The sequence below is a fragment of the Aplysia californica genome, unplaced genomic scaffold (assembly GCF_000002075.1).
Source record: "Aplysia californica isolate F4 #8 unplaced genomic scaffold, AplCal3.0 scaffold00057, whole genome shotgun sequence".
Taxonomy (NCBI): Eukaryota; Metazoa; Mollusca; class Gastropoda; order Aplysiida; family Aplysiidae; genus Aplysia; species Aplysia californica.
In genome coordinates this window covers 815,922-826,434 of record NW_004797327.1, presented here as the reverse complement: position 1 = coordinate 826,434, position 10,513 = coordinate 815,922, and the positions used below count along the sequence as shown (strand labels likewise).

At 39.7% G+C, this 10,513-nt stretch overlaps 1 protein-coding gene across 1 annotated transcript in view; it reads right to left on the bottom strand.

Moving 5' to 3' along the window:
• Nucleotides 1-2,177: 2,177 nt before the first annotated feature.
• The window catches only part of LOC101856082 (probable G-protein coupled receptor 139), a 19,832-nt gene continuing 11,496 nt past the window's right edge, over nt 2,178-10,513 (bottom strand). The window contains exons 2-3 of the mRNA XM_005093071.1: nt 9,978-10,168; nt 2,178-3,198 (exon numbers count right to left, since the gene is read on the bottom strand). Of these exons, the coding sequence (XP_005093128.1) occupies nt 2,178-3,198; nt 9,978-10,168 (1,212 nt within the window). The remainder of the gene's footprint in view (nt 3,199-9,977; nt 10,169-10,513) is intronic.

Genomic DNA, 10,513 nt, shown 5'->3' with positions numbered 1-10,513 from the left:
TACATTAATAAGTCAGCACATCTCAAATATGCTCCTGCCGAATAGTGCCGAAACATAGCCCACTGTAGGCAGTCTAAAAATAAACGCCATAGACTGTGAACAAATTATATGAGCCCCGGAGCAATCCAGCAGAGTGCTCAAGTGAATTCTGATTGGTTCATTGTCTTGCCACTAGGGTATTTTAAGTGACTCTATTACCGTGAACCTGAGAGAGTTGAACGAGACATAATTAAGTCACCGTCCTATGAGTTGTGTCTTTGGATGGTTTTGTTGTGGAGTGGTGAACGTTATTACCGGGTACTTCGGTGTTCGGTTCTAATGCAGGATGAACGAAATTGATGTTTAGCTAACAAACAGATTTAGTTCTAGAAATCAAAGTGAAAAGTAAAAGGAATGGAAATAAAAGCACGAGGTCCTCCCTCACCAACCCAGAGATCCTAAAATTATGCACCATCCCATTTACTATACCCTTGGCTATCTTCAACTCGTGATAGCTTAATTAATTGTGCATGCCTACTTTTTAGCCCCACGAGCCGCCCCTGAATTTTCTATAGATTAATGCTAAAAATAAACACACATTCATAATATCACAGCACATTTGATGACTATATGCCCATCACATTATGAAGATAAGAGATAGCGGACAATGAATAAGGAGGACTGAATATCAAGGTGATATTTCATAAGATTTGTTTTTAAATGAATTTAATATTTAACCTTTGGCTTTTGTGCCCTTCTAATGTTGTGGGATTGAGTTCCAAATTGGAGGAGCTAGATGAGAAAAGCCCGCCCATTCCTTTTCTCCCCCCCCCTCTTGCTCCCACCCACCTTCCCTATCAGCCTCACTCCCCTCCAAAAAACGACTTTGTGACCTCGATTCCCAGATGTTCTAATGAGAGAACGATCTTCTGATCTTTGAGATTTTGGTGAAATATATACATAAATGTATAAAATTCGCAAATCAATATCTGATGCTAAATATTGTTCATACATGAACGCATAAGAATCATCGGCATATAATATGTGAACTTTTAAATATTGTTTTCTAACAATAACATGATCAAAAGGTAAAGTGAAAAGGGTATATATAAAATTGGGCCAAACACTGAGCCTTGTGTCATGCCATAATCGAGATCAAAAACGCCGATTGGGTCCAATCTCGTAAATAAAATTCAAACCAGTCAAGAGAACTAGTTAAGAACCATATTAAAAATTCCCTATTTTGTTGTTGACAATCGTTATTTAATTATAGAATTTTCGATAACATTAAAAGCTGCACTTAGGTTAAGAGGAGCATGAACAAAGATCTTCACCAGCCACACACAATACATCAGTGCGTATCGTAAACAGAACAGTCTCTGAATTCTAAAACTCAAAAATTTCGACTGTATAATTTATTAAATTATTATGATGGAAACGGTCTTACAACTGAGTCAAAACAGCTTTGACTTTGACATTCGATATTTAAAGAAAACAGCACATTTCAGACCTGTCAAACATTGTCAGGTTACAGATTATGATTTCTTATGGAAGGAGAGAAAAATAGCATTTTAAAACGTGAGGGTACTTTTGCAAACAATCAAATCCCGTTTTTAAAGAATTGCTGAAAACAGCCTGTGTGAGCGTAAACTTCATCTTATCCTTTGAGGAATAAAAAAATATTAGTCTTCATGAGTATGCGGGCGCCCTTGAGCGCCCCCGTTTGTGTGTGTGTGTGTGTGTGTGTGTGTGTGTGTGTGTGTGTGTGTGTGTGTGTGTGTGTGTGTGTGTGAGAGAGAGAGAGAGAGAGAGAGAGAGAGAGAGAGAGAGAGAGAGAACGAGAGAGTGTGTGTGTCTGTGTATGTGTGTGTGTACGTGTGTGTATGTGTGTGTGGTGAGGTGTGTATTTTTCCCGGGGGGGGGTTGGGGGGGTGAAGGGCATGTTTCGTTCGTGTTTTCCAGTCTCCGCATCGACACGAGCACAGAGGGCGTGTGTGTGAAAGTTGCGGAGGGTGGATGAGAGAAACACTTCTCAACTGAAAGATGGAGATCATAATAGGCCGGAATAATCTCATTCAAGAGTCAATAGAAATCACATCCCATCGACAGACAGGTTCTCGTCCTGGGTTTATTTTCTTCTTAAAAACTAGCACTTCGTTCTTATCAAATCTAATAATTCACTATCTGTTTAACAAGAGCTAACATGGTGTGTCTTGAGTTTCCGCGGTCTTTGTTGTGACGTCATGCTTGGGTGACGGTGTGAGTAAAGCATTGGACCGTCTACTTGGCTGCAGAGCTCCTCCCACTTCTGTTGACTCCGTGTTCCCTACGCCCATGTGGGCGTTGTTCTGTCCGCCACATGCGTGCTCGTTCTCCTGAAGAACGGGGAAGACTCGCATGAGACGCTTTTTGGACAACATGTTATGTAGCTCTCTCCGAAACCGTGAGCCAGTCAGGCAGTACAGAATAAAGTTAATTGCGTTATTGAGGTACATTATTAAATTAACGATCGTGAAAGTTAAATGAATTATTTCTTTTTCTCGAGGCGTCTTTGCCCACTTCACCCAGTAAGGTTCAACGATAAAGAAAATGCTTACAGGAGTTGTTGTGATGAGGAACATGATGTTGAGAACAAGCAGTATTGCTGTCATCGATGCTGTACGATCCACCCGTTTCGCATGAGGCACTGGAAAAGCCGGGGCAGTGTGCCGAATCCGGGAGACAGTTCTGGGTTCATTTTCTGTACCGCCGTTTGCCGTTGAATTGATGGCGGCGTTGGTTTCAAGAGTACCTATCCTCTGCGTCGTTCTCCGACTTTTGACGACCCGTGTCGCTATGCACACATTCCCGATTATAAAAATAATGAAGGGAACTAAACTAAAGACGCTGAAGTCAATCCAAGGCCAAGCACTTTGTGCAAACAATCTGTATTCGTCTGTGGCGTAATAACAGACGGTAATACCGCTAAAGTTGGCATTTTTTCCGAACACGACGAACTCGAATCCAAAAAGGAAGTGGCTGTTGAGGCCCAGAAGGAGTATGATGATGATGCAAATGACAATGACGGACGTGAGTCGTGTGCAGTAGGATTTGACCTTGTGTGGCGTGAACACGGAAAGGAATCTCTCAAAGGTGAAGGCCACGAGAATCCAAACTGAGATATCGAGGGAGGCGTACACCATCATGATGTTGATCTTACATCCCAGCTCTGTCATGGCTCTGGAAGAACAGAAACAGAAACAAAGAAAATACAATAACAATTTCTAAAATTCACGGAGGGAAATTTATTTCACGAATTGCAAAGGGCTTAAAATGATTCTGAAAAATTCAACATGCAACTTAAAATTTGCTTTGCTACGATACCTGCTAGTCAGCGGACACAGTTTAACAAAGTTAATGCGATGGGTCTCAGCCGTGTAACAAAGCTCGTTGTGCTTATTGTCACACCCATGTGACCTCATATCTCTTTGTTAATTTGTACCTTTTCAAAAGCCGAAAGCTTTCAGTCACTCTCCTGTCTGTCTGTCTGTCTGTCTGTCTGTCTGTCTGTCTGTCTGTCTGTCTGTCTGTCTCTTTCCCCCTCTCTCTCTGCATTACTTTATATATCCCCAGTAACCCCTCGCCTGCTCTTTTTCACGCTCGTTTTCTTTCCCCAATTCTCACTCTCTCTTCCAATGGTTTTTCTCTCTTCTTCCTTTTCACTCTATCTGACGCTACGATCTCTCAGCCTGTATTGATCTCTCTCTTCTCCTCCACTTCTTTCTCTCTCTCTCTCTCTCTCTCTCTCTCTCTCTCTCTCTCTCTCTCTTTCTCTCTCTGCCCCCCCCCTTCTCTCTCTCTCTCTCTCTCTCTCTCTCTCTCTCTCTCTTTCTCTCTTTTTCTCTCGCTCTCTTTCTCTCTCTCTCTTTCTCTCTCTTTCTCTCTTTCTCTCTTTCTCCATATTTCCTCCTCTCTCTTCCCTCCTTCCCCCCTCTCTCACAATCTACGTGAGTGGCCACTTCATAATTACACTTTGTTCTGAATTACAGTGGTTATGAAAGCTCTGCGTTGTCCTAGAATTTATAATCGCCTCGTTTAATTAAAAGTTCTTCCTTTGACGTACCAGATGTGAAAAGAATTGATTACTCACAGACACGCGCCAACCCACACTACTATTGTAGGAGCTCACAAAAACCAGACTCACTTCCGTTTGTATGGAGAACAAACTTTGTCTATATACTGAGTACTCCAAGAATTAGCTAGAACTTAAACTAGGTAGGCATGAGAGGGAGCCGTAAACACTGTCCTGAATTCTTTAAGACAATATGTTCGATCAGCAGCAGAATTAGGACAATGCTTTTTTCACATTTTGGAACCATCATAATATACAAACAGAAGCAAGAACTTAACTTTTTTCTATTATGCATGTTGTTTTCCGCTTTTAAAGTATCAGAAAGGAAAACGAATTAATTAATGAACAATCTGCTTGAATAAAGAAGTTACGCCTCTCTTTCAAAGTACCTCCAAAACTGTGCGCGTCTTCAAGTTTTAGAGCTGTCCAGTGAACAGAACGGTCGATCTCAATATGTTAAGAGCACAACAAATCTAACGTTCGATGATCGAAAGTAACGAGAGAAAATATGTCAATGTAGTGGTTAACTTTCTAAGTGTTGTAAGCAGAAACTATTCGACGTTAATAGAAAAGGAACAGATGCTGATGTGGAAGAAAACGCAGACATCATTAGAAAATATGATATATGACACTGCAGAACATCTCTACAACATGTTAAGCTAAATTTTCAGAAGACCTTAACAGTTCTTCTTAAAGAGTAAATTTTATTTCATATGAAGGGGACTCTGCAGTTAAATACTATTTTTTATTGTAGTCTAGAGGACTTGACCTCCTTCAGAACGCCATGGTGCATCATAGTTTTGAAATTTCCCATACCTAGTGTACTTATTCTCTCCCTACTGGCATTGAATGAGCACATTAAAACGTAGCCTGAAACATTAAAATCATTCTTTAACAGCGTCAACACAATCCAAACCAATTCACATGATAGAGTCATACTAGATATTGAGAAACATAATTCAGTGGATCGAGTCGGGAAATGAGCCCTGGAGTAATCCGTGAGTGTCCATTGTCTTCTAAGCGCCGGGAGTGTTCACCTCACAATACCCACAGACAGTGAGGACCTTTACCACGGGGGAACAAAAGAATAATTCATTAAGGTGGGGCGTATGAATAACCTCTCAACACATTCTGTCCAAGGCGAACTTTCATGTTGGTAACGTTCATTTACAGGGAAAGGGAAGCTATCAGAGCTGCGATCTTTTGAAATAAAAGTATCAGTTTAAAAGCCTCGCACTATCAGAGTGGGGCACCATGAATTCGCACCCACCTTCAAAAATAAAATAGGTCACAATTCGAAGAAGCTTATCCTGAACTCACCCACTCTCCCCCCCCCCCCCCCCCTCCATCGTCAGTTTAAATATGGCTAAATGAGACAGTAACTGTGAACTCAAATACGCCCTACTACTCCAGCTACATCCACACAGAGAGCCAAGGAAGGGGAAAAAAGTATGCATGTGTATTGGGGTAAGGGGTGGGGGTGCTCAGTTTATGTCTGGAGTCACGAGGGTGAGTGCGTCAAACGATGCCCAGGCTTACGTAACACAATGTGTGGATGGTAGAAGTTTTTTCGAAAGCCCTAACGACAGAAAAAAGAGACATACTAAAACTGCAACTACTTGAGACCCTATTCCTACCCCCCCCCCCCCTTGTAATGAAGCAGGGGTAAATACAAGACAATGTGTAACATTGTGCTCTAGATAAAAACTCACAAACACACGCAATGCTCAGAGATGTGAATGATTATTTACCAGTTTTGATGCCCTACTACTGCCATCACTTAAATAATTAGATTACAAAAGAGAGGCGAGTTCAGGATCAAACCTTCCACACGTAATGCTATGAACTGAGAAGAGGTGAATTGCATTGCGTCCATCAGAGCCACGCAATTGTTAATGATGTCGGTATATTGAAAATTTGACTGCCGATCAACAATACCAATACCCTCCATTTTAAGTACCCACGGTGTTTTACTGGACTTTGGAAAACCTTATTATATCCGTTTGAGATATGGCTGTATGTCATTTTTTATTAATGTTGTGCAACTCACCACTCGCGTAAGCTTACAAAATGCCTTTACTTTTACTTACAGCAGTTTCGAGATAAAGAGGCTTTTTGTCAGAGTAACCAATTGAAAAAGTTTTCTTCCGAAATTTATGTTCTAATTTATTCAAAAAATAATCACAGTTTCAGTTTGATTTTTTGACACAAGAACCGTAACTGATGAGCTTTTCGATTTAGCAAATAAAACAATTGGCGCCAAAAATGAAAAAAAGCGTTCTGTAAGCTTACGGCAGCAGAATAGCCGTTTTTTGAACACTCGCTGAATAATTATAGCTTAATGAAAGAAAACAAAAGTTCTTACGTCATTTCAATGAAAGAAATAAAATGTTGTTGTAAACTAGTTTTATTGTTATATATGGAACGATCACATCTCAATCACTTTGTCAACTGACTCACCTCGAAAACTGTTTTCGTGAAACTATGTTATTTTTGTTACGAAGAAATTATGTAACGTTGGATAGCAATGGCAAATGGATTTTTTTTATATCGTAAAAAAATTCGCAGCTTTTATACTTTTTTCCGAAAGTGCACAGATCTGAAGCTTTTCCCACGGAAGTCCAGGCGATTTTTTCTGAAATCATTTAAGGGGTTGGAATTTGAGTTGTAGGCATTTTTAGCTTCCTCAGCTTCTTTTATAACTATTTCATCACGTAAGAAGCCCCAAAAACCTTTTCTTCCAATACCAGGCATGTTTGTCACCACCATTTCCTCATAAAGTCGATATTTTATTTTTCTTTATCGCCCGTTTTCTCAAAACGCGGTTTTTCTATATACATTTTTGAATTACTCCACCATTTTTCTTCCAATCTTCATGAAATTTTCACAGAATGAAGAAAAGACGAAATACTAAATACTTGTTTGAATTTTGGATATGTGTAACAGATTTTTGTTTGTAGTGTCTGGAGTGTGGATTTTCACGGACTTTTTGCAATCTTGAATATTTCCTCAGGAAAAAATGTATTAAAAAATTTCTATTTCATTTTGGAAAAATTCAACAGACGAATTTTTAGATCTAATGTTTGCTTACATGCATGCACCCCCCCTCCCCCCCCTCCCCCCTCCCCCCCCCTCCCCCCCCCCCCCCCCACACACACAAAAATCAATTTCCATGAAAAATAAGTGAGGTACTCATTGCGTAAGATATGTCAACAAAATCCAATATGGTGGCCGTGTCCATGGAAACGAAACTTTTTTTCTCAAATTTGATTGCGGTTTCTAAAACTCCTTACTATGCTTGCGATATGTGTGAAATTTGGTAAAATTTGATCCTCTAATACGCGTGACAGCCTTCAGGTGTTCTCCCCCCCCCCCCGCCCCGTTAAAAAGCTACGTATTGACGTAATGAAATTTTGCGTAACCAAAGACCAGGTTAAATTAGTATGTGCATCCCATATAATTCCAGTGTATAAACAGTGTTTCTGTGTACTTTCAGTCAAAACCCACGTTATATTTGTCCGTTAGATTTATTTACAAGGAAACAGACTTTGCGTGCAATTTTTTATAAACATAAAAAGTCACATTTTAAATAATGAATACTCAAAGTAACAATAGGCCAGTTAAGTAAAGTGTATTAAACATAGAACTGCAGTTCTGCTTGTGGTCAGAGGAAATCAATATTATAATTTGCATTAGTATAATTCTGTCGAACCCATGCTCTTTTATTCCATTATTGACGACCCAGGTATACGAATTCCTTCTTAACTATTTGACATTGTTGTTTTTGTTTGTTTTGGTAAGTGTATTACAGCTATTGCAACTGCATAATAAGGTCATATTAGCGCGCAGGACGAACTAAACATTTTTAATTCGATTGGAATTAATTATACATTTTGCCCGGAAGGGGGTCGGAGCCTACTCTTATCGATTTTAGAATCAAAAGGGATCTTTAACGTGCGCAACTTGCACACGGGACCCCCGAGATTTTACGCCCTTATCCGAGAAGGTTAGGTGTTTGATCTTGCCTACGCTTAGACTTAGATCAGGGGTATGGTTGAAAGACAGCAGTAAGAATGGTAAAAAAGTAGCAGTAGAAATGCTGCAGAAAAAGCCAGGAGCCCAAAGGAGGGAGCAAAGGGGTGGGAGCGGGAGGGGGTGGTGGAGAAAGTGGAGACGAAAGCAACCGACAGAACATGGTTAGCGTGCAGGTAATTAGGGGAAAGTAGAACATCTTATTGAAGAACATTTTCCTTGTCGCTGTCAGGTTTCCAACCCTGGACCTATTACATGAGAGACAAACACCTTAACTTCGACCACTAGAGCCCCCATTCTGAAGTTAAAAGTCTGAAGCTCCAGTAACGGGATCTTTTTCTGAACCTAAGATTTAGCAATGACTGCCTCCAAGTATACAGTTAACGTTTCCGTTCAGACCTTTCGAAAAGAAAAGAGAAGAAAGATGCTCAGCATCAGACGCGCACAGGCGCGCGCGCACACACACACACACACACACACACACACACACACACACACACACACACACGCACACAAACAAACAAACAAAAACACACTCACACATGCACCCACATACACACATAAACACAAACCCACAAAAAAACACATATTCACATTTATAAACAAACGAACAGCACATCCATGGCTCACAAACACAGGCAAACGGATAAACTTAACAAACATACTTAAAAGCACACACTTACAAGCACACAGACATACACACAAAACACATCCAGGCGAAACAAGTGCGTGAGATCTGACTTATCCCTCTTTTTCCTGTTTTCCTGAATTTTGCTTGCTATTGTAATTATTTTTAAAATAAAAGCTAAAAACCGAATTTTGTAATTTAAAGAAAAAAGAAAAAAAAATGTACTAGAATAAAGCTTTCAATTATAAGTATTGCATCGAAATTAAATTGTCGAAACCTTTTTCCTGATAATTTTTATTAACACAAAAAGTAAGGAAAACATCAAACGATTCTCTTTTTTTAAACAGTAAAAAATGACCATTAACAAGTTAAACACGTAATGGCGCGACCCTACGATTGTATCTACAATTGTTGTAGATCTAGTGGATTTTCAAGCCTCCTTCTCTTGCTTTTGTTTTTGTTCGTATTCTTGTTCTTGTTCTTGGTATTGTTCCTGCTCTTATTCTTCTTCTTGTGCTTGCTCTAGTTCTTGGTCTTGTTCTTTTCACCATCACCTTTATCGTCACTATCATCATTATTATTATCATGATCACACGACAAATACAAACACAATAACAGCAATAAAATAAAACTGAATTACGTTTGAAGATTAGAAAATTACAAACACCATTTCTACCATACGCACGTAGCGCTTAAGTACACGTATCGTACGTCTTTCCTTGTTTTGCAGTATATGTGTAGATGTGACACGTAATACTTTGAAATTCTCAATCTTTAAACAAGGTGGTAAACTGACTCGACACCCCATGGCCTGAATTTGTTATTTATTCCAGATCACAGTCGAACCTGATCTAAGGGAGACAACTTTCGTAGAGCCACGTTTCTTTATCAGTGTCAATGACAATACGAAGCACCATGGGGACTGAAATCATTATTGTTCTTTTTATAAGTAAAACGTTACCTGAAATTTTAAATGTAGCTCAATATCTACCTTGATTAATGCCACTGGTCACTGATTATGTTCTGACTTTGGACCAAATAATTGAGTTACAATTCAGTGTGGATTAAAATTACGTAGATCTATGGTGATGTCTTATACTGGAGAAGTCGGTATGACAATGAATGTGTTCAGCTTGTTGAATCGGCATAATCGGGCACGGAAAGAAGTGATAGTAGTTGAGAAAGAACACTTTGCGAAAGGACACTCTAGGAACCTGCTTTACCCACCTCACATCCAGCGACGCGACAGATCGCAGAAAGTGACGTAGCAGCCCAGTGTAGAGCACGACTATGTCTGTGAGCGAGAGTGCGATGAGGTAGACAGATGCCTGGCTCCCACGAAGGTTTCGACGGCTCATCACTATGATAGAGAGCACGTTCCCAACCGTGCCCACAACCAACAGGACTGGAGACACCGTCTGGGGAGGGAAGAGGAAAACCTTGGGTTTTTTCTTCCTTTTCAAGACAAAAAAGGTTTTTAAAAAATCAATATAATTCTTTTCAAAATTGCCTTTCTTTAAAAGAGTGGAACCTTGAAATTTCAAGTCAATTTTTACTCACTGTAAGAATTAGTTTGATCCAAAACGGTAAACTGACTTCAGTTTATTTTTAAAAATATGTTTAAAAAAACATGATCCAGAAAGTCCTATTTCGGATTCGAACCAAGGCCACGTGTATCACAGTTGGTTGTAATACCAATTATACCGATACAGTTTTCAATTGTATGAACAGGCACATTTTAATGGAATTTGGAAAAGGGGGGG